Below are 23,287 nucleotides of genomic sequence, written 5' to 3'. Positions count from 1 at the left end.
ATAGTGCGCCATAAAACAATATGGCGACCGGGAGAAGTTTGTTTTTGTTACCGCCCACGACGGTCGGTCCTTGGGGGGGGGGGGCAGTATTGGCTTGTCGCGCCTTTTTTCCCCTTCTCTTCTGGAGCAGTTGCTGGTCCTATACGCAGACTCATACTGTATGCGTAATGAGACCGGAGACTGTCTTTCCCTGTTGCGGATCATGAATGTGCTGCTCAGAGGGAGATGGTTTTTTCAGATAGGCACCTCAGCCTTTTTACTGCTGAGGGTTTTTTGATAACTTACACAGCCTATTTAAGCTGTTCTGCCATATTTACAATAATAAAAATATAAATAAAAAAATAAGTTACTCTCTTTAAAATTTAAAGTGACAGTACCGTTTTTGTATGGGTACAGTTATTCACTGATTAAAGGATTTTTTTGAGAGCTCTTGGTTTCCCTTGTCAATAAAGTGTGGACCAAGAGGCTATGGAGATAGTTTTTATGTTACACAACGTTTAACCACCAACTCTTTGGCTATTCCTTATGTATGTGAGGAATTTATTCCTTAGGAATAGTGTTATGTTCTGAGACAACAGTTTTCAAGAGGTTGTTATTCAGAAATGTAATTTCAATGTTTCTTACATACAATTTTCCATTTTGAAGTCCCAAAATTTTATTGCTCTCACATGCAGTGCCCTGCTCTTCCTCTATAGCTCATTTGAGTTACTTTATTAGACTTCACTTTTCTCATGTGTTTTTGATGCGTTGTCTGCTTTCCCAATATTACAGGGAAAGCGTTTGAGGTAGTACAGACTTTCAGCAGGAGAGGTTTCTATAACAGTGTAATTCCTCTTGTCGTATTTTTCAAGTTTGAGCCACGTCTCCTTTGACTGTTACTCAAGGAGGTTTTAGCTTCTTTGGACAGCGTCTCCTCAGTCGTAGTCTTACAAAAAAAAATAAAAAAAAAATTTTTGTTTGTACACCAGGGCTTACAATTACAATGATAGCCATTTGTGTGCATTGCTACCGTCACTAGTGCGGCAGCTTATTGGTTGAGGTGTTGCCTGATGCTATCAGGACAGAAACTTCTTTGAGTGAAATCCAGGATAGGATAGAGGCTCTTAATCTGGCTAATCCCTTTATTACGGATGCTTCCCTTCAAATTAATCAAAGCTGGGAACAATGATTTTGGTTTCTCTATTCTAGCTCGCAGAGCCTTATGGTTAAAGCCTTGGTCTGCGGATGTGTCCTCTAAATCTCAGCTTCTGTACCTTATCTGATAACTCAGCATGCTAAGGCACAGTGTGGTTAAGTTCTGTAGCAACCCAAGGGTTGCAGGTTCAGTCCCCTGCGAGGCCCACTCAACGTTTTATCCTTCTGAGGCCGACAGGATGAGCAACGCCTTGACACCCTTACGGGTGATTAGCCGTACTTTTCAAGTACCCTTTACATACTTTCATAATCTTTAGCTATTCCTTACAAGGAGCAGTCCTTGTTTGGATCTGGCTTGTCGGAGATTATCTCTGACATCACGGGAGGTAAGGGTCTCCTTTTCCCTCAGGATAAGGGAAAGGGACGACAGAGCAATTTTCGTTCCTTCCGAATCTTCAAGGGAAATTCTTCCTCTACTGATTCCAAACAGGAACAGAATAAACCTGCATGGAGAAGACAGTCCAAAAAGGCCTGCTGTTGAATCAAGGATAGCATGAAGGGCATGCCTCTGATTCGGGACCGGATCTTGTAGGGGGCAGATTTTCCTTCTTCGAACAGGCTTGGGTTCAAGAGGTCAGGTTCCCTGGACAATAGAGATATTTTCCCAGGGATACTGGTTAGAGTTCAAAATTTGTCCTCCCAGGCTCAGGTTTCTAATTCCAAGGTTATCTGCAGACCAGGCAAAAGGAGAGGTGTTCTTCAATTGGGTAGAAGACCTCTTAGCTCTGGGAGTGATAATTTCCGTTCCACCTCAAGATCAAGGTATGGGATTCTATTCCAATCTGTTTGTGGTTCCCAAGAAGGAAGGAACCTTCAGAACAATTCTGGACCTCAGGAGTCTAATCAAGTTTCTCAGAGTACCGTCCTTCAAGATGGAAACTATTCGTTCCATCCTTCCCTTGATCCAGGAGGGTCAGTTTATGACAACAGTAGATTTTAAGGACGCGTACTGGCATGTACCCATTCACAGGGATCATCACAGGTTCTTAAGGTTTGCCTTTCCAGACAAGCATTTCCAGTTTGTGGCTCTTCCCTTCGGTCTTGCCACGGCTCCCAGAATCAATCAAGGAATCAAGGGAATGACCTTGAGAACAACAGGTGATGGTTTTAATGATCAAAAATAACTATTCCAAATACAAACATTAAGTACTGCAACTAACAATTTTTTTCATAATCGATTAATTGGCCAATTCTTTTTTCGATTAATCGACTAATCGGATTAAAAAAAAAAAACATTTTTCCCTATATTTAAAATAAAGGCCAAGCTATTTTGCCTGCAGCAGAGTAGCGGTGCTCAGATGGTGTTGAGGTGCTTGAGATGCCAATTTCACCAAGGTTATATATCTTTGTTAACTCTCCACCAATGCAATGGGCCTCTTAACACAAAGTAAGCCTGGACTTCATAACATAAAAATATCTTGAATACCTATATGCAATGGTAAAAAAACATCTATAAGGTTAGTGAAAAAATATCTAGTCCGCTTTTAAAATAACAGATATATACTTATAGAGGTTGAATTTGGTACATAATACAATTCAAAATATAAAAAAAAAAATCTAAATTGCTAAGTACTATATATCAATAACAGGGCAAAGCCTTACACATTTATCTACACAGTGCATATAATCAGCAATAGCAAGTGATCCGCTAAAAATTGTGCAAACAGATAATATTGCACATCAATTCAAATAATAACTCCCATCAATCTAGGGCTATTTGTAAATAACAAGGTTGGCACAATATGCAAAGCATATTCCCAAATCACTTGATTTAATATAAACAATCTAAATGATGAATCCTATTATTTCTGGGTTTCACATAAGCCCGGAGAAAAGATATAAACTTAAAAAGAAACTTATACTGTCCGTAAAAAGTTAAAAGGAAACGTCTGTACACGTTCCTTTAGTCTAAGGACATAACAATAAAACAAAATACCATGTGCAGGAGCTCAGTGGAATGAAGCAGCTGGTGCTGTGCACAGACCAACTAATTTCAAACCAACTAATCCATTATGTGATTCGTTGACAACTATTTTCATAATCGATTATTATCGATTATATCGATTAGTTGTTGCAGCTCTACAAAATTAACATAAATGAACAATTTCCCTTACATTTAATACTCATCAGTGGGTATAACAATACAAATTTTCCCTGCTTATTTTTGTGGTTCAAATATTTGTTTTGTATAATGTTTAAAATACGAATTTTGTTGTGCACATTTCATATGAAAATGCAGTATACGCCCCTTAGCGAGAAACCCTGTTTTCAGGGTAAAAAATGGCTTTAGATCATTCCACCAGGGAAATAGGACTGGCGAGCATTCATTAATAATCTCGCCAGCCCAGAGAGCTTTCAATCATCAAGCCCAGAGTCTATATATGCTGTCATGATGTCCTCAGATATGTAGATTGTTGTACAATTGTAACTAGTTTTCAATATTATTTCTTCATGTTTTTTAAAGAACTGTAAATTAGTAGTCATGTGGGTCTTCAACAAACATGGGAGTTTTATTATTTTGTATACAAACAATACCAGTTTAACTCAAGAGAAACCATGTTCAATTGAGCTGAGGGTCACTTCTGTATCTGCTGTTGTTTGCTGAACAAATTGTTTCTCTTGTAAGGTGTATCCAGTCCACGGATCATCCATTACTTGTGGGATATTCTCATTCCCAACAGGAAGTTGCAAGAGGACACCCACAGCAGAGCTGTTATATAGCTCCTCCCCTAACTGCCATATCCAGTCATTCTCTTGCAACTCTTAACACGCATGGAGGTAGTAAGAGAGAGTGGTGAAATCATGCTTACTCTCAGGGGTAATACCCTTATAAAATTGCAATATAAAACGTTTGCTGGCATGTTTAATCGTTTTTATATATGCTTTGGTGATAAAACTTTATTGGGGCCTAGTTTTTTCCACATGGCTGGCTTAAATTTTGCCTAGAAACAGTTTCCTGAGGCTTTCCACTGTTGTAGTATAAAAGTTACAGTTGTTGCAGTTAAAATTACAAACTGTGACATCCAGCTTCCATCAGGAGTCCCCTGTATGCTATAGGACATCTCTAAAGGGCTCAAAGGCTTTCCAAAGTCGTTTATTGGGGAAGGTAGGGCCACAGCAGGCTGTGGCAGTTTGTTGTGTCTGTTAAAAAACGTCTATATCGTTTTTTTGATCCGTTTTTTGAATTAAGGGGTTAATCATCCATTTGCAAGTGGGTGCAATGCTCTGTTAACTTATTACATACACTGTAAAAAAATTAGTTTGATTTACTGCCTTTTTTCACTGTTTTTCAAATTTTGACAAAATTTGTTTCTCTTAAAGGCACAGTACCGTTTTTTATATTTGCTTGTTAACTTGATTTAAAGTGTTTTCCAAGCTTGCTAGTCTCATTGCTAGTCTGTACAAACATGTCTGACATAGAGGAAACTCCTTGTTCATTATGTTTAAAAGCCATGGTGGAACCCCCTCTTAGAATGTGTACCAAATGTACTGATTTCACTTTAAGCAATAAAGATCATATTCTGTCTTTAAAAATTTTTTATCACCAGAGGAATCTGACGAGGGGGAAGTTATGCCGACTAACTCTCCCCACGTGTCAGCTCCTTTGACTCCCGCTCAAGGGACTCACGCTCAAATGGCGCCAAGTACATCTAGGGCGCCCATAGCGATTACTTTACAAGACATGGCGGCAGTCATGGATAATACACTGTCAGTGGTATTAACCAGACTACCTGAATTTAGAGGTAAGCGAGATAGCTCTGGGGTTAGACGAAATGCAGAGCATACGGACGCTTTAAGAACCATGTCTTATACTGCCTCACAATATGCAGAAGCTGAGGAAGGAGAGCTTCAGTCTGTGGGTGATGTTTCTGACTCAGGAAAGATGATGCAACCTGATTCTGATATTTCTACATTTAAATTTAAGCTTGAACACCGCCGCGTGTTTCTCAGGGAGGTTTTAGCTGCTCTGAATGACTGTGATACAATTGCAGTGCCAGAGAAATTGTGTAGACTGGATAAATACTATGCAGTGCCGGTGTGTACTGATGTTTCTCTTGTAAGGTGTATCCAGTCCACGGATCATCCATTACTTGTGGGATATTCTCATTCCCAACAGGAAGTTGCAAGAGGACACCCACAGCAGAGCTGTCTATATAGCTCCTCCCCTAACTGCCATATCCAGTCATTCTCTTGCAACTCTCAACAAACATGGAGGTAGTAAGAGAGAAGTGGTGAAATGTAGCTGTTATTTTACTTCAATCAAAAGTTTATTATTTTTAAATGGTACCGGAGTTGTACTATTTTGTTCCAGGCAGAAAAATAGAAGAATCTGCCTGTGATTTCTATGATCTTAGTAGGTTGTAACTAAGATCCATTGCTGTTCTCACACATGACTGAAGAGAGAGATAACTTCAGCGGGGGAATGGCGTGCAGGTTATCTTGCTATGAGGTATGTGCAGTTAAGATTTTTCTAGAAGATGTGAATGCTAGAAAATGCTGCTGATGCCAAATTTATGTAAGGTAAGCCTGAATACAGTGATTTAATAGCGACTGGTATCATGCTTATTTTCTGAGGTAATACTCTTTTATATTTACAATATAAAACGTTTGCTGGCATGTTTAAACGTTTTTATATATACTTTGGTGATAAAACTTTATTGGGGCCTAGTTTTTTCCACATGGCTGGCTTAAATTTGCCTAGAAACAGTTTCCTGAGGCTTTCCACTGTGTTACAATGAGTGGGAGGGGCCTAATTTAGCGCTTTTTTGCGCAGTAACTTTTACAGACTGAGACATCCAGCTTCCTCCAAGGGTTTTCTGAATGCTATAGGACATCTCTAAAGGGCTCTTGGGCTTTCCAAAATCGTTTTGTTGGGAAGGTAGGCCCACAGCAAGGCTGTGGCAGTTTGGTGTGACTGTTAAAAAACGTCTAGATCGTTTTTTTGATCCGGTTTTTGAACTAAGGGGTTAATCATCCATTTGCAAGTGGGTGCAATGCTCTGTTAGCCTATTATACACACTGTAAAAATTTTGTTTGATTTACTGCCTTTTTTCACTGTTTTTCAAATTCTGACAAAATTTGTTTCTCTTAAAGGCACAGTACTGTTTATTATATTTGCTTGTTAACTTGATTTAAAGCGTTTTCCAAGCTTGCTAGTCTCATTGCTAGTCTGTATAAACATGTCTGACATAGAGGAAACTCCTTGTTCATTATGTTTAAAAGCCATTGTGGAGCCCCCTCTTAGAATGTGTACCAAATGTACTGATTTCACTTTAAGCAATAAAGATCATATTCTGTCTTTAAAAAATTTATCACCAGAGGAATCTGATGAGGGGGAAGTTATGCCGACTAACTCTCCCCACGTGTCAGATCCTTTGACTCCCGCTCAAGGGACTCACGCTCAAATGGCGCCAAGTACATCTAGGGCGCCCACAGCGTTTACTTTACAAGACATGGTGGCAGTCATGGATAATACACTGTCAGCGGTATTAGCCAGACTACCTGAATTTAGAGGAAAGCGAGATAGCTCTGGAGTTAGACGAAATACAGAGCATACTGACGCTTTAAGAGCTATGTCTGATAATGCCTCACAATATGCAGAAGCTGAAGAAGGAGAGCTTCTTTCTGTGGGTGATATTTCTGACTCAGGGAAGATGATGCAACCTGATTCTGATATTTCTACATTTAAATTTAAGCTTGAACACCTCCGCGTGTTACTCAGGGAGGTTTTAGCTGCTCTGAATGACTGTGATACAATTGCAGTGCCAGAGAAATTGTGTAGACTGGATAAATACTATGCAGTGCCGGTGTGTACTGATGTTTTTCCAATACCTAAAAGGTTTACAGAAATTATTAATAAGGAATGGGATAGACCAGGTGTGCCGTTCTCTCCCCCTTTTATTTTTAGAAAAATGCTTCCAATAGACGCCACCACACGGGACTTATGACAGACAGTTCCTAAGGTGGATGGAGCAGTTTCTACTTTAGCAAAGCGTACTATTATCCCTGTCGAGGACAGTTGTGCTTTTTTAGATCCAATGGATAAAAAATTAGAAGGTTACCTTAAGAAAATGTTTATTCAATAAGGTTTTATCCTACAGCCCCTTGCATGCATTGCTCCTGTCACTGCTGCTGCGGCGTTCTGGTTTGAGTCTCTGGAAGAGGCTTTACAGGTAGCGACTCCATTGGGTGACATACTTGGCAAACTTAGAGCACTTTAGCTAGCCAATTCCTTTGTTTTCTGATGCCATTGTTCATTTGACTAAACTAACGGCTAAGAATTCTGGTTTTGCTATACAGGCGCGCAGGGCGCTATGGCTTAAATCATGGTCAGCTGACGTGACTTCAAAATCTAAGCTGCTTAACATTCCCTTCAAGGGGCAGACCCTATTCGGGCCTGGTTTGAAGGAGATTATTGCTGATATCACTGGAGGAAAAGGTCATGCCCTTCCTCAGGACAGGTCCAAATCAAGGGCCAAACAGTCTAATTTTCGTGCCTTTCGAAACTTCAAGGCAAGTGCGGCATCAACTTCCTCTAATGCAAACAAGAGGGAACTTTTGCTCAGTCCAGGACGGTCTGGAGACCAAACCAGACCTGGGACAAAGGTAAGCAGGCCAAAAAGCCTGCTGCTGCCTCTAAGACAGCATGAAAGAACGGCCTCCTATCCGGTAACGGATCTAGTAGGGGGCAGACTTTCGCTCTTCGCCCAGGTGTGGGCAAGACATGTCCAGGATCCCTGGGTGTTGGAAATTATATCCCAGGGATATCTTCTGGACTTCAAAGCTTCCCCCCCCAAAAGGGAGATTTCACCTTTCACAATTATCTGCAAACCAGATAAAGAGAGAGGCATTCTTACACTGTGTACGAGACCTCCTAGTTATGGGAGTGATCCATCCAGTTCCAAAGGAGGAACAGGGACAGGGTTTTTACTCAAATCTGTTTGTGGTTCCCAAAAAAGAGGGAACCTTCAGACCAATTTTGGATCTAAAGATCTTAAACAAATTCCTCAGAGTTCCATCATTCAAGATGGAGACTATTCGTACCATCCTACCTATGATCCAGGAGGGTCAATATATGACTACAGTGGATTTAAAGGATGCTTATCTTCACATTCCGATAACAAAGATCATCATCGGTTTCTCAGGTTTGCCTTTCTAGACAGGCATTACCAGTTTGTAGCTCTTCCCTTTGGATTAGCTACAGCCCCAAGAATCTTTACGAAGGTTCTACGGTCGCTTCTGGCGGTCCTAAGGCCGCGGGGCATAGCAGTGGCCCCTTATTTAGACGACATCCTGATACAGGCGTCAAACTTCCAAATTGCCAAGTCTCATATGGACGTAGTGCTGGCATTTCTGAGATCGCATGGGTGGAAAGTGAACAAGGAAAAGAGTTCTCTATCCCCACTCACAAGAGTTTCCTTCCTAGGGACTCTGATAGATTCTGTAGAAATGAAAATTTACCTGACGGAGTCCAGGTTATCAAAGCTTCTAAATTCCTGCCGTGTTCTTCATTCCATTCCGCGCCCTTCGGTGGCTCAGTGCATGGAAGTAATCGGCTTAATGGTAGCGGCAATGGACATAGTGCCGTTTGCACGCCTACATCTCAGACCGCTGCAACTGTGCATTCTCAGTCAGTGGAACGGGGATTACACAGATTTGTCCCCTCTACTAAATCTGGATCAAGAGACCAGGGATTCTCTTCTCTGGTGGCTGTCTCGGGTCCATCTGTCCAAAGGTATGACCTTTTGCAGGCCAGATTGGACAATTGTAACAACAGATGCCAGCCTTCTAGGTTGGGGTGCAGTCTGGAACTCCCTGAAGGCTCAGGGATCGTGGACTCAGGAGGAGACACTCCTTCCAATAAATATTCTGGAAGAGCGATATTCAGTGCTCTTCAGGCTTGACCTCAGTTAGCAACTCTGAGGTACATCAGATTTCAGTCGGACAACATCACGACTGTGGCTTACATCAACCATCAAGGGGGAACAAGAAGTTCCCTAGCGATGTTAGAAGTCTCAAAGATAATTCGCTGGGCAGAGACTCACTCTTGCCACCTATCAGCTATCCATATCCCAGGTGTAGAGAACTGGGAGGCGGATTTTTTAAGTCGTCAGACTTTTTATCCGGGAGAGTGGGAACTCCATCCGGAGGTGTTTGCACAATTGATTCATCATTGGGGCAAACCAGAACTGCATCTCATGGCATCTCGCTAGAACGCCAAGCTTCCTTGTTACGGATCCAGGTCCAGGGATCCCAAGGCGACGCTAATAGATGCTCTAGCAGCGCCCTAGTCTTTCATCCTGGCTTATGTGTTTCCACCGTTTCCTCTGCTCCCTCGACTGATTGCCAAGGTCAAGCAGGAGAGAGCATCGGTGATTTTGATAGCGCCTGCGTGGCCATGCAGGACCTGGTATGCAGATCTGGTGGACATGTCATCCTTTCCACCATGGACTCTGCCTCTGAGACAGGACCTTCTACTTTAGGGTCCTTTCAACCATCCAAATCTAATTTCTCTGAGACTGACTGCCTGGAGATTGAACGCTTGATTTTATCAAAGCGTGGCTTCTCCGAGTCAGTCATTGATACCTTAATACAGGCAAGAAAGCCTGTCACCAGGAAAATTTACCATAAGATATGGCGTACATATCTTTATTGGTGTGAATCCAAGGGTTAGGATTCCCAGGATATTATCTTTTCTCCAAGATGGTTTAGAAAAAGGATTGTCAGCTAGTTCCTTAAAAGGACAGATTTCTTTTGCACAAGCGTCTGGCAGATGTTCCAGATGTTCAGGCATTTTGTCAGGCTTTGGTTAGAATCAAGCCTGTGTTTAAACCTGTTGCTCCCCCATGGAGCTTAAATTTGGTTCTTAAGGTTTTTCAAGGAGTTCCGTTTGAACCTCTTCATTCCATAGATATCAAACTTTTATCTTGGAAAGTTTTGTTTTTGGTAGCTATTTCCTCAGCTCGTAGAGTCTCCGAGTTATCTGCTTTACAATGTGATTCTCCTTATCTGATCTTCCATACGGATAAGGTAGTCCTGCGTACCAAACCTGGGTTTTGACCTAAGGTGGTATCTAACAAGAATATCAATCAAGAGATTGTTGTTCCATCCTTGTGTCCTAATCCTTCTTCAAAGAAGGAACGTCTATTACACAATCTGGACGTGGTTCGTGCTTTAAAGTTTTACTTACAAGCTACTAAAGATTTTTGTCAAACATCTGCTTTGTTTGTTGTCTACTCTGGACAGAGGAGAGGTCCAAAGGCTTCGGCAACCTCTCTTTCTTTTTGGCTAAGAAGCATAATCCGCTTAGCCTATGAGACTGCTGGCCAGCAGCCTCCTGAAAGGATTACAGCTCATTCTACTAGAGCTGTGGCTTCCACTTGGGCCTTTAAAAATGAGGCTTCTGTTGAACAGATTTGCAAGGCGGCGACTTGGTCTTCGCTTCATACTTTTTCAAAATTCTACAAATTTGATACTTTTGCTTCTTCGGAGGCTATTTTTGGGAGAAAGGTTTTAAAGGCAGTGGTACCTTCCGTTTAAGTACCTGCCTTGTCCCTCCCTTCATCCGTGTACTTTAGCTTTGGTATTGGTATCCCACAAGTAATGGATGATCCGTGGACTGGATACACCTTACAAGAGAAAACACAATTTATGCTTACCTGATAAATTTATTTCTCTTGTGGTGTATCCAATCCACGGCCCGCCCTGTCATTTTAAGGCAGGTAATTTTTTCATTTAAACTACAGTCACCACTGCACCCTATGGTTTCTCCTTTCTCTGCGTGTTTTCGGTCGAATGACTGGATATGGCAGTTAGGGGAGGAGCTATATAACAGCTCTGCTGTGGGTGTCCTCTTGCAACTTCCTGTTGGGAATGAGAATATCCCACAAGTAATGGATGATCCGTGGACTGGATACACCACAAGAGAAATAAATTTATCAGGTAAGCATAAATTGTGTTTTTGTTATAACAGAAAAACTGTTCGAAAAATGTCATTTATTTCACTTGAGAGTCTGCAGGCTATTTATGCCTTAATTACACTTTTCCTGTAAAATATCACATTGTATATGCTAGTTTTGTCTTCAAAAACAGATTACAAGAGGTGCATTCAAATTTTCTCCGCTTGGGCTCAAACACACCACTCAAATATATATATATATATATATATATATATTTATAAATACAAAGATAGTAGTACAATAGCTAGCAGGTATTGTTTTCCTTTCTCATAAAATTGTGTTAAAAAATAGTATAGGCAAATCTAAAGTATAGTGTTTAGATTGTGCCACTTAATAGAGTGTTCCTTTGGAAAAGTCCATTAACTCGTTCCAGTGGAAGAAAGTATATTTGAGTAACGAAGTATTGCCCAATATATATAATCCTGTAAAACAAGTTAGTTATTGAATGTCCGGTAAAACACAAACTTTTTGTGGTGAAGGAATAGTATCCAATGTGTTCTGGTATGTTAGTAGTTATGAAAACTTATGTCCCGTGAAAGTCACAGAAGAAATAACAGGAAAAGTATCTTCAAAACACTGTAGGGTTAACTGAAAGGAAAATACTTGGCTAGTATCCTCAATGCCAGCGGGTGCGTAAAGATCTGCCAAAGTGCTGTTTTGCCAGTGAAAACGGTGTGCCGGATCGTTCCGTGAGCAGAACTGCAAGGACAACTTCCACAGATGGTCGTGGCTTGGTACAAACCCCTCTAGTCGCGTCTGTAGGTAATGCCTAGGTCCGCGTGGCACGCCGTAATCCCTCTCTGACGTCAGGACGTGCGCTACAGTGAGCGCTTGATGACGAACTCCTGGGTCAAGGGTGAAAATGGCTCCGCTGAGAGGTCGGGTGAAGTCTGAGGGCTCCAACAAGCGGTATCCCTTCCGCTGGATAATGAAGAAGGTAAGTCCCACCAGGGGGAATGAAGGAGGAGACCCGGAGACAGCAAACTTGATATTAATATCTTTTATTCAGCCAAATGGCCAAATGACAGGTGCGGGTACAGATAGACACCTGACGCGTTTCGCGCATGCGTACATGCGCTTCATCAGAGGCTAATAAGTTTTTGTGAAGCAAGACCTATATAGGGGCCCATAACAAATCAGCAAACAAATTATAAGTTGCAAGTGATCATTAATTAGTTGTTTCTGAAAGAGTATCCGCCCCCCAATGGGTCTCGCAAGATATATTGTTCATATCCAACAGAGCACGCAATAACAAATCCTAACAATAAAAACTAAGATAAGGTAACATAAACTGGCTAAGCCTTAGACCAGGCTGCTTCAAATGTGGGCATGTCCCCTGCAAAGGTTGTACGTGCATTACAGTTACTAACACGTTCTCTTCAAATATTACCAAACAAACCTTTCAAATAAGAGACAGGATAGATTGTAATTCCTTATTTGTGATCTATTTAATTAATTGCTTATTCTGTTCGAGTCAATATGTAGGCATTACGACCCGTCCACTAAAGGACAGGATTCGAGAACATCTACGTTCTCTAGATGAGAAAGAACCAAAAACACCTGTTGCTAAGCATTTCAGAACTCATGGTATAGGCCCCAAATACTTTTCATTTATTGGCATAGACACCATAAAACAACATCCCCGAGGGGGGTGATAGAGGGAAAATCAATATTTTGGATAGTAAAATTACATACTAGGGCCCCAGAGGGAATGAATAAAAGAATGGATGTGGACCTCTTCACTGAATAGCCTAAAAGATTTCCAACTCTACATGACTTTAGAAAATTTTAGAATTTTAAACAGAACCTGCTTTGGCAGGCAGACAGTGAGTGTAAATGCCCTGACAGTGAGACACACAACCAAAATTAAAATCAAAATTAAAAATAACACTTGAGAGAGAAAAAATTCATATAAACTATAACTCTTATATATAACTAAATATAAAATATAAGATACACTAGAAAATACACATGCAAAATCTCTCTCCTCTTTACTGGGAAATTCTCCAGCCCCTACATTGGTCTCTTTGTCTCTTTTGCTTTTTTGCTCTTGACTTTTTTGCATTTTTGTCTTTTTGCTTTTTTGACTGTCTCCATTTAGCTTTATTCTAACTTAGTGCTCATATATTACTTCAATTGACCTCCAAATAGATTTGAGGGATTAGTTCCCCTCCTCCTTGACCTATACACCTTTGTTCATATCTACCATATCCTTTATATTATACCATCTACAACGTATGGCCGATGGAATACGTTTCATATATTTCGGATATTAGATTGTCTCAACATGATGAGGTACAGATAAGTGAGCATTAATACTTTATCTTCAGTCACAGCCCCAAAAGGTTTTTAAGTGACAGTTGACTTGAGAATCAAATCGACAGTAGCGATATAGCACAACACAATATGCTTTCTATCTGTACTACTGGACTATATAATTTACAAACATAGGATGTGGTCTTTTCGAGTGACCTGAGATAAAATAATATGGTTTACTTTAACTTATTGGTGCACAATGTTCGACACCCAATCTGAAGGTCATCTCGCTTTGGACACCATCACTAACCTTTAATACATAGTCTTGAGACATCATTTACAATGACCATTATCATCATTTTATATATGTTACAACATTTATTAACATTTTACTTTACATTTGTTTTTATTTATTTCTTATTTTTTATTAGTTGTGTTCCTTTTGCTTTTGAAACATTATGCTGTTTAGATAACATACCCAACTAAAATATTTTGATTAGTCATAGATTTATCTATCTGCTTCTTAAGCAAAATTAATCTGTTAACATGCTATTTTTTAAATGTATGTTTTAGTAACTGGAAAACGACATTGTCTTTTGAATATGTAATATGTTTATTATTATATACATTATTTTACCTTATCTTAGTTTTTATTGTTAGGATTTGTTATTGCGTGCTCTGTTGGATATGAACAATATATCTTGCGAGACCCATTGGGGGGCGGATACTCTTTCACAAACAACTAATTAATGATCACTTGCAACTTATAATTTGTTTGCTGATTTGTTATGGGCCCCTATATAGGTCTTGCTTCACAAAAACTTATTAGCCTCTGATGAAGCGCATGTACGCATGCGCGAAACGCGTCAGTGGTCTATCTGTACCCGCACCTGTCAGTTGGCTGAATAAAAGATATTAATATCAAGTTTGCTGTCTCCGGGTCTCCTCCTTCATTCCCCCTGGTGGGACCTACCTTCTTCATATATATATATATATATATATATATATATATATATACATACATACATACATACATACATACATACATACATACATACATACACACACAGATATGTATACAGTAAAAATAAATAATTAAAAAGAAAAAGAAAATTTTCTTCTACATGAAGAACATTGAAATGTAAAATATTTACTGTCAAAACACAGTTAAACACATTATTTAATATTAAAGTTATTTAAAAATATTTTTCAACTTTTAATTTATTTGAGTGGAAAGACTGCAAAATATATATATATATATATATATATACACATACACATGTTTAGATATATATATATATCCAATATTCCTCCAGACCCCACTAAACGTAGTGCATGAGAGGGAAGTGGCGTTCACTGGTCTTTGCAATATAATAATATTTTAATGTGACGTTTCGGGGGTGATGAGCCCTTTCTTCAGACATAACAGTGTACCAATAGGCATATTTATGTGTAAATTGAACAACTCACCCCCTCCAGTGAATCCAAATTTTGTTCCGGAGGTGGTGAGATGTCCAATGAAGTTACATAAAATGGTTTTCTGCAGGAAAGTAAAAACACATTTACAAAATCTGTCAGAATATAAGACCTTATTCTCAGAATGAGAAGGGACATCTGGGAGCAGGCTATTATTCATTATAATTGAATAGACAATACATCCTCTGATTGGCTGTATCGTGTAGTAGAGTGGGGGACTGCACATTGCCCACAAAGATGGGTTTTTTTACACAAATAAACAGCATGTATATTTTTATTTTATAAACCATTTCTGTCAATACACTGTACAATATTATGCTTAGCAACATACCTTAAACCAGTTTGTCTATTAAGAGAATATGAGAGTTTGTTATAGCTGTTTTGCAATAAATAAAACATTTGTTTTCATTAGATCAGTTTTCCCAATGACAGAGATTTTTTTTTAGATAAAAATGTGATATATTAGTTTTCCATTTAAGGAATATGAAGCCTCTGAGGTATATTAATAATCAATGACTCACTTCAGAGTAGCTATGTGTGATTACTGTGCTTTATTAATAATACTCCAAAATATTCCACACTGCTATACAAGGGTAGAATAGATAAATCAAACAAAAAACAAGATACATTTCCATAACATATATTAACATTCAGATTCAGGGTGCTGCTCCTGTTTGCATTTACAATCTGCGCAAGTGATGGGGTTGTAAAGATAATTTGAATGTATGATTATATCCCATACTTTTATCTTGCAGAGCTCATGTTTGGTGTTTGCTGGCCTTTCAGACAGCCTGGTCTCCGTGTTCCCTGTGACTGGGGGGATACCTAGTGCTTGCTCTTACATCTGTTCACGCACTGCAAACAAATCTTTGTTTAAAATAGCAGATGATGATGCCCGTCAGAACCCATACCCAGTGTTGGCCATGGAGATCTCCAACAGCAACTCAGAACTTTGGTACAGTAATGGACCTGGCATTTTGGTGGTGGATTGTGCATCTCTTGCCATTTTGAAGAGATTGGAGCCCTTCAGCACACCATCTGTTATTGTATCCATGACCAGCAGCATGGACTGCAATGGCGAGGAGACAGTTTGGTGTTTGGACGATAAATCAAACTCTCTAGTCATGTATCATACTACTTCCTATCAGCTGTGTGCACGATATTTCTGTGGAGACTGCAGCCCTCTGAGGGACATGTTTACAGTAAAGCCATATTCTGAACTTCCTCCTGTTAACTTGCCAGTGACAAACGGCGATCAGTCTCCAACTTCCATGAGCATCTTCTACAGCCAGGACGTGGGGCTGCAGCTTCTTAGCCGCCAGGACTCTCTTACAGATTATTGCTCAGTGTCTTCTTTATCCTCTTCCTCCATTACTCAGGGGGCAGCCAAATCTTCCTCCAGCTTGCCTAGCACCCCAGTCAGCTACACCAGTGTTCCATTGTCAGTAGTCAGTGAACCTGACCTTACCCAGGAGCAGAGGCCCAGAATTCCTAGCGAGAGCTGGGGGGCCAGAGCACCACCCTCAGAGGAGGAGAAGCTTCGTATGCAAGCAGTCCAAGTCCTTGCTGTCAAAGATTTGCTTTGGGTTCCCAGGTGAATAAACTATTCTAAAGCAATAGAACACACATATGACCTGTAGAGCATACTGTCTGTAGAGAGAGAAAAAAATACAAATAGTATAATATTGTTTACATAAATTCTATACAGTATATAAGTACCAAATAGCTACTCACATGAACCTGAGCTATCATCAGCTCAGGTCAAAATGCAGTCCGGAGAACAAGTCTGTCAGGATCAGCTGCTCAGTGCGTGTGATCTCCAGTGTAGATATATATATATATAAATATAAGAATATTTGTTTAAAAACTTTAAAACACAGGTAAAATTAAAAATGCAACAAGGAGAGTGCATTCATTCAGGGCTTCAGTGCCAAATTGTTACAATTTGCATTTTTCACTTAGTCTATAAAAAGGCTGGCCACGGATTGAAACAGCGTATCCTTATAGTAGCCAAAGTCTTTACATGTACAAGACCGCCCTTCACTATGACGTCACCAGTTGCTGGAAGCGGTTCCCGAATCTTTCATTGTGGCTTTACCTGACAGCATAAATATCAGGTCTGCAATACTAGTGGGGCTCATGATTAGCTCCCTGAAAGTGTGAGTATAACTCTGAACTCTATAAAAACGTTTATACTGATGTTATACAATGTCACACTATTTAGATGTTTTTCTCTGAGACACTGGAGATCACACGCACTAAGTAGCTGATCCTGACAGCCTTGTTCTCCGGACTGCATTTTGACCTGAGCTGATGATAGCTCAGGTTCATGTGAGTAGCTATTTGGCACTTATATACTGTATAAAATTTATGTAAACAATATTACACTATTTGTATTTTCTTTTTCTCTCATTTTGAGGGATTGAGGATCGCCTACACGATATCCTTTTACCTCACATGTATGTAGTTTTAAATAGACATCAGCTATATATAGAAATATGTATTTATGAATAATTAGAACATATTCTGCTATGTGAAGAAGTTGAACATTGGAATGGGGGCAAATATTCCTATTTTCATGTTGGGTTAGCGCACTTGGGAAAATGCAATTGGGTTTGCGCACGAGTACAGTGTTATTTTTTTTTTTTTCCTCCACTTTTCGCACTCCATTGAAGTCTATGGGGGAATACGTTAATGCAGTCACGAAATTCGAAGTTCAGGCTCTTTGCGCAAGTTGAGTTAGTGCACGAGCAAAATCTTTTTACTTTCAACTTGTAATACAAGTGCTACCTGAAAAAAGACTACTTAAAGCGGAGCTAGCACTCGTAATCTAGCCTTGAGTTAGTATTACAAAAATATATTTAGAGTTTATGGCTAAAATTAAGGTAATATGACACTGTTAAAGGGGCTTGATCTTGTACCACCAGAAAAAAAGTCCACTTTGCCAAACCAATCAAATTCTCTACAGATAAATTTTGATTGCTTGCATATCATAAGAATGTGAGAGAAGCAAAGCACCCACTGTGGCACTTGAGAAGAGTGGATTAGTGCCAATAAAGACATGCAATGTTAAATACCTGATAATGTTATAGTGTTTTGTATCCCTTTAAAGTTTTGTTTTTTTACCAGCTAGTGCTGACTCAACATATTTTTTAACTTTCATTATTTAATCACATTTTCATTATTTAATCACACTTTCATTATTTAATCACATTTTCATTATTTAATCACATTTTCATTATTTAATCACACTTTCATTATTTAATCACACTTTCATTATTTAATCACATTTTTGCAGCACTGCTTCCATGTGCCTTGCAAATTGAAATAACTAGACCTTTGCACATATCAGTTTAAAAGAAATTAGTGATTGATCAATTCAAAGTGTTAATAAGGATGTTGTTTCTTTAAATGTTTTAAAATCTAGTCAGTGCCCTTTAAGATTTGTTCTATGTTTGTGTGTTCTGACATTTTCTAGGTTTGGAGGTGACATAATAATCATTGGATTAGAGAAGGAATGCGGTAGCCAACGAGGACGTGTCATTGCTGTCTTACAAACTGGCGAAGTGAAGCATGATAGGTAAAGGCTTTGACAAAATAACACATTGCTGCAGACTTGAATTTCATAAACACTAGTGGACACAATAAACCATCATGGCACTATACAATAAATACAAAGATGTTACCCCAAGAAAAGAGAGAGAAAAGAATGAAGAGTTTGTGGCCCTGTTTCCTAAGCTATTGTGTTGCAGTTAATTAAAACTTTACTTTTAATATAAATCTCCTGATCTATAGAAAAGAAAGGAGGAGCATAAATTAAGGTCAGTATTTCTTTAAAAATGGAAAAGCCTTACAATGTACCCTGCTATACTATTCACCCACTGGTATTCCTAGCTGATATGCTGGAACCTCAGTATCATGAATGGAAATGAACCAAGCAGGATTGGACAAGAAAGGGATTAAAAATAAGTAAACACATTATTGCCAATGTAAAACAGGAATTTTTATTTACAAAGGCCCATGTGTGGGCCAGAACGCATTTGCTAATTTTAAAAAACCCTTTTTGTCAACTCCTGCTTGGTTAATCCCCCTTACTGATACCAAAGTTCCAGCATATCGACCAGGAATACTGGGGGTTATTAGTATAGCAGGTTACTTTGTAAGTATTTTTTAAGGGATGTTGGCCTTAATTTTTTCTCGTCCTTTGTCTTTTCTATAGACAGCTGTACATCTTTTTAAAGAGATTTATATTCAAAGTTAACTTTTAATTAACTGCAGCACAACTGCTTAGGAAACAGGGCCCCAACTCTTCATTCTTTTTTTTCTCCTTTTCCATCTTAATATGGGAGGAGTCCACAGCTGCATTCCTTACTTGTGGGAAATACTGAACCTGGCCACCAGGAGTTAAATTACTTTAGGAAATTGCCTGATGTTACTTTTCTTTGTATAACATTCTAAATACAAAACTGTTTACCACAAAAAACATAAATTATGCTTACCTGATAATTTAATTTCCATCTGTATGGGAAGAGTCCACAGCTGCATTCCTTATTGTGGGGAATTCTGAACCTGGCCACAAGGAGGAGGCAAAGACACCCCAGCCAAAGGCTTAAATACCTCCCTCACTTCCTCATAACCCCAGTCATTCTTTGCCTTTCGTCACAGAAGGTTGGCAGAGAAGTTTTAGAAGATTTCGGAGTAGTCTCTTATGCGATGGAACTAGAGTTTTATGTTGTCCTGTCAGCTTCTCAGTGAGAGCATGAATCAAAGTTAAGAGTCCGGAGATGCAGGGAGAGTCTTTCTGTGAAACCATCCCAACTCATATTAACAGCTCCATAGGCAATTGGCGTTGACGAGTTTCGCTGCCTGCTTTCTTCACTCAAATCTAGGTCAGAAGCAATGCTACTATCTGTCACACTTGAAGGGCCGTGTTCCTGTTCCACGGCAAAGATTCTGTTAAGATTGTTTCATATTTTATACATGTATAATAACGCAAGAAGACAGTGTCACAGTGTGATTCCTTTTATCTGTATAGAATCAAGGGTTAATATCTCTTTAGGGGGATTATTGAACAGGGGGGATAATCTTATATGTTTATTTGATTTTATGCTGCTTTTATGTGTGAGATGTTATGTGCTCATAGGCTGTTATGGAATATACTGGTTTCACTTTGAGAGCCATGCAGCTTACAAGCTTGGCGCGCTTTCTCATAGCAGGGACAGTCCTGCATTGTGCACCATGTGATTCGTTCCCTTTTTCCTGACTGGGTGTCTATCAGAGAGGAGTCATAAATCTCTGTACTGTCTGGGTCATAGGAGGTGGTGAGTGCCCCAGCCACTGGGGTATAAGGATGCTGTTTTTTTTAATAAAATAAGATGTTTTATTTCTCTAGTTCTCCGGTTATTGCACTAGCAATGGAGGATGCTGTTATTTTAGAGGGCACTCCCTCTATTCCTAATGAGTAATTCCTGTTTATATGGTAAGGAGGCCTTAGTTCCGCCCTCTCAATTATGTTCCATATGCCTTGATAATGTGATAATATCAAACATGTTTGATACCACAGAGCCGTCCACCTCTGAGGAGTTGTCTTCCAGTGAGGTGCGTACCCTACATTCTTATATCTGTACACATGCAATTTTCCCGTAGCATTGCTGATCCTCCATCTGGAGGGGGCCATTTTTCACCAGACGTTACTGCACAGTTCAGACGGCGTTGTCTGCGGCCTTTAATGCTTTACCTCACCCTGCTAACGGCAAGAGAAAGGTTACATATTGCACTCCTTCCCAGAGTGCATCAGATAATTTATTGGATTTAACTGTGGGTTATCCGAGGATGAAGTTCTTTCTGAGTATGAACATTCTGGGTCGGAGTTTGCGCTTTCTTCTAAAGGAAGTTTTTGGCGAATTCAGAGGTTCCAGAGGCCAAATTGCCTGATGAACCTTTAATTCCTAAATTGGATAGAGTTTGAGGAAAGGGTGGTACCTTATCTTTCCTGCTCCTGTTAGATGGCGAACATTATTAAGAATGAATGGGACAGGATTGGATTTCTTTTCCCCCTCTTCTCCGTTTAACAAATTGTCCCCGGTCCTGGACTCTCAATAGAGTTGCGAGGTCCCGTCCCTAAATGGAATAGCACTATCTTCACCCTTGCTAAACGTACTACTATCCCGCTTGAGGATAGTTCTTCGTTTGAAGAGCCCATGAATAAAAGATTAAACTCTGATAAGAAAGAGGTTTCAACATACAGGATATTTGTTTCAACCGGCGGCGGCTTTTGCCGCAGTTACTGGAGAAACGTTCTGGTGTGACTCCTTATAGGATTTGATCGGGGTGGAGGATCCCCTCGATGTTACTCAGAAAAGATTTACGGCCTTGAGGGTTGTTCATTCTTTTATCTGTGCTGCTATTATGCAGTTTATTCACTTGAATGCTATGGCTTCAGCTTTTTGTGTTCAGGCCCGTCGGGCTCTGGCTGAAGTCATGGTCTGCGGATATGACTTCTAAGTCAGGCTTCTTCCCTCCCTTTAAGGGAATGATTTTGTCTGGTCCAGGCCTGGACTCAAATTATCTCCACGGTCACGGGGCAAGGGTGCCCTCCTACCGCAAGAGTATATGAACTAATCTAAGGGACGATTTTCATTCTTTTTGTTCTGATAAAGCTCATGTCAGCAGTCCTCCGCTAAGCCAGAGCAAACCAAGAGCTCTTGGAAGCCGGCTCAGTCCTGGAATAAATCCCAGCAGAGCAAGAAGCCTGCCAAGTCTACGTCGGCATGAATGGGCGGTCCCCGGTCCTCTTCTGGATCGTGTAGAGGCAGTATGTCGCTCCTTTCAGTCGCTTGGTTCAAGGAAATGCAGGATCCATGGGTCCTGGAGGTCATAACTCAGGGTTACAAGATAAGTTTTAAGTCTCTGCCACCCAAGGGCAGATTCCTCCTGCCTATCACAGTGAGAGGTTTGGGATACTATTCAAATCTTTTCGTGGTCCCTAAGAAGGAGGGAACTTTTCGTCCAATTCTGGACCTAAAGTGCTTAAGCAGGTTTTTAAATGTCCCCTCGTTTAAGATGGAGACAATAAGGTCCATTCTTCCCCTCGTTTGAGAGGGGTAGTTCATGACCACGATAGATCTGAAGGATGCTCCTTTCTCGTACCACTTCCAGTTTATTGCCCTTCTATTTGGTTTAGCTAAAGACATTTTTCGAAGAGTGTGGACCATTCAGAATATCTCCTTTGTCTTCTTCGATCCCATGGATGGCAGATAATATAGAGAGAGTTCTCTTGTATCAAGTACCAGGGTAGAATTCTCGGATACTATAATAGTCTCCATAGACATGAGAATATTTCTAACAGACCTGAGACGTTGCAAGCTAGCTTCAACATGTCTTGCCCTCCAGATCTCCTTAAGGCTATCTGTGGCTCGGTGTATGGAGGTGATTGGTCTCATGGTATCCAGCTTGGACAACATTTCCTTTGCCAGGTTTCACCTCAGACTGTTGCAACTGCTCATGCCGATCTAGTGGAACGGCAATCATTCGGATCTGTCTCAACAGATTTCTCTGGACAACCAATCGAGAGAATCGCTCTCTTGGTGGTTTTGTCCGGATCACTTGTCCTGAGGGACGTCCGTCTCAAGACCATCCTGGGTGATTGTGACTACGGTTGCGAGTCTGTGAGGATGGGGAGCTGTTTGGGGTGCCAGGAAGGCACAGGGCCTCTGGTCTCAGATAAAGCTCCCTCCTGATCTCATTTTGGATCTTCAGGCAATATACAATGCTCTGAAGGCTTGGCCTCTTCTGGGTTCGTCCCGGTTAATCAGATTCCAATCAAACAATATATCGTCGGTGGCTTACATCAACCATCAGGGGGGAACGAGAAGATCCCTAATTTTGAGGGAAGTATCTCGGATTCTGGTGTGAGGGAGTGCCGCATTTGTTCACTGTCAGAGATCCACATTCCGGGTGTGGACAACTGGGAAGCAGATTTCCTCAGCAGACAATCCTTTCATCCGGGAGAATGGTCTTCCATCATTTGCAAGAGGAAGATTTTATAACGTCTCAATACCAAGCTACCCAGATAGGGGTCAAGGTCCTCAGACGGAGCTAACAGATGCATTAGCGGTGCCTTGGAGGTTCAATCTAATTTATCCTTTCCGACCGTTACCACTACTTCCTAGTGTAGTGGCTCGAGTCAAGCAGGTGTCAGTGATTCTGACTGCTCCGTCTTGGCCGTGGGGATGTCATCATCTCCTCTATGGATGTTACTTTGTCGCAGGGATCTGTTGACCAAGATCTCTTTGTTCATCAATGTCTAGTTTCTTTGAGGCTGACTGCGTGGAGATTGAACGCTTAGTCCTAGCCAAGAGAGGGTTTTATGAGAAAGTTATTTTTACTCTCATTCAAGCTCA

General features: G+C 40.3%; 1 protein-coding gene across 1 annotated transcript in view; it reads left to right on the top strand.

The window, feature by feature from the left end:
- LRRK1 (leucine rich repeat kinase 1) overlaps positions 1 to 23,287 on the top strand; it is a 395,700-nt gene that overhangs the window by 368,795 nt on the left and 3,618 nt on the right. Inside the window, exons 32-33 of the mRNA XM_053717594.1 lie at positions 15,641 to 16,479; positions 18,364 to 18,465. Coding sequence (XP_053573569.1) covers positions 15,641 to 16,479; positions 18,364 to 18,465 — 941 coding nt within the window. The remainder of the gene's footprint in view (positions 1 to 15,640; positions 16,480 to 18,363; positions 18,466 to 23,287) is intronic.

This window comes from Bombina bombina, chromosome 6, assembly GCF_027579735.1.
Source record: "Bombina bombina isolate aBomBom1 chromosome 6, aBomBom1.pri, whole genome shotgun sequence".
In the NCBI taxonomy this organism is placed as follows: domain Eukaryota; kingdom Metazoa; phylum Chordata; class Amphibia; order Anura; family Bombinatoridae; genus Bombina; species Bombina bombina.
Note: the sequence above shows the minus strand (reverse complement) of the source record. Positions and strands in the feature narration are given on the sequence as shown.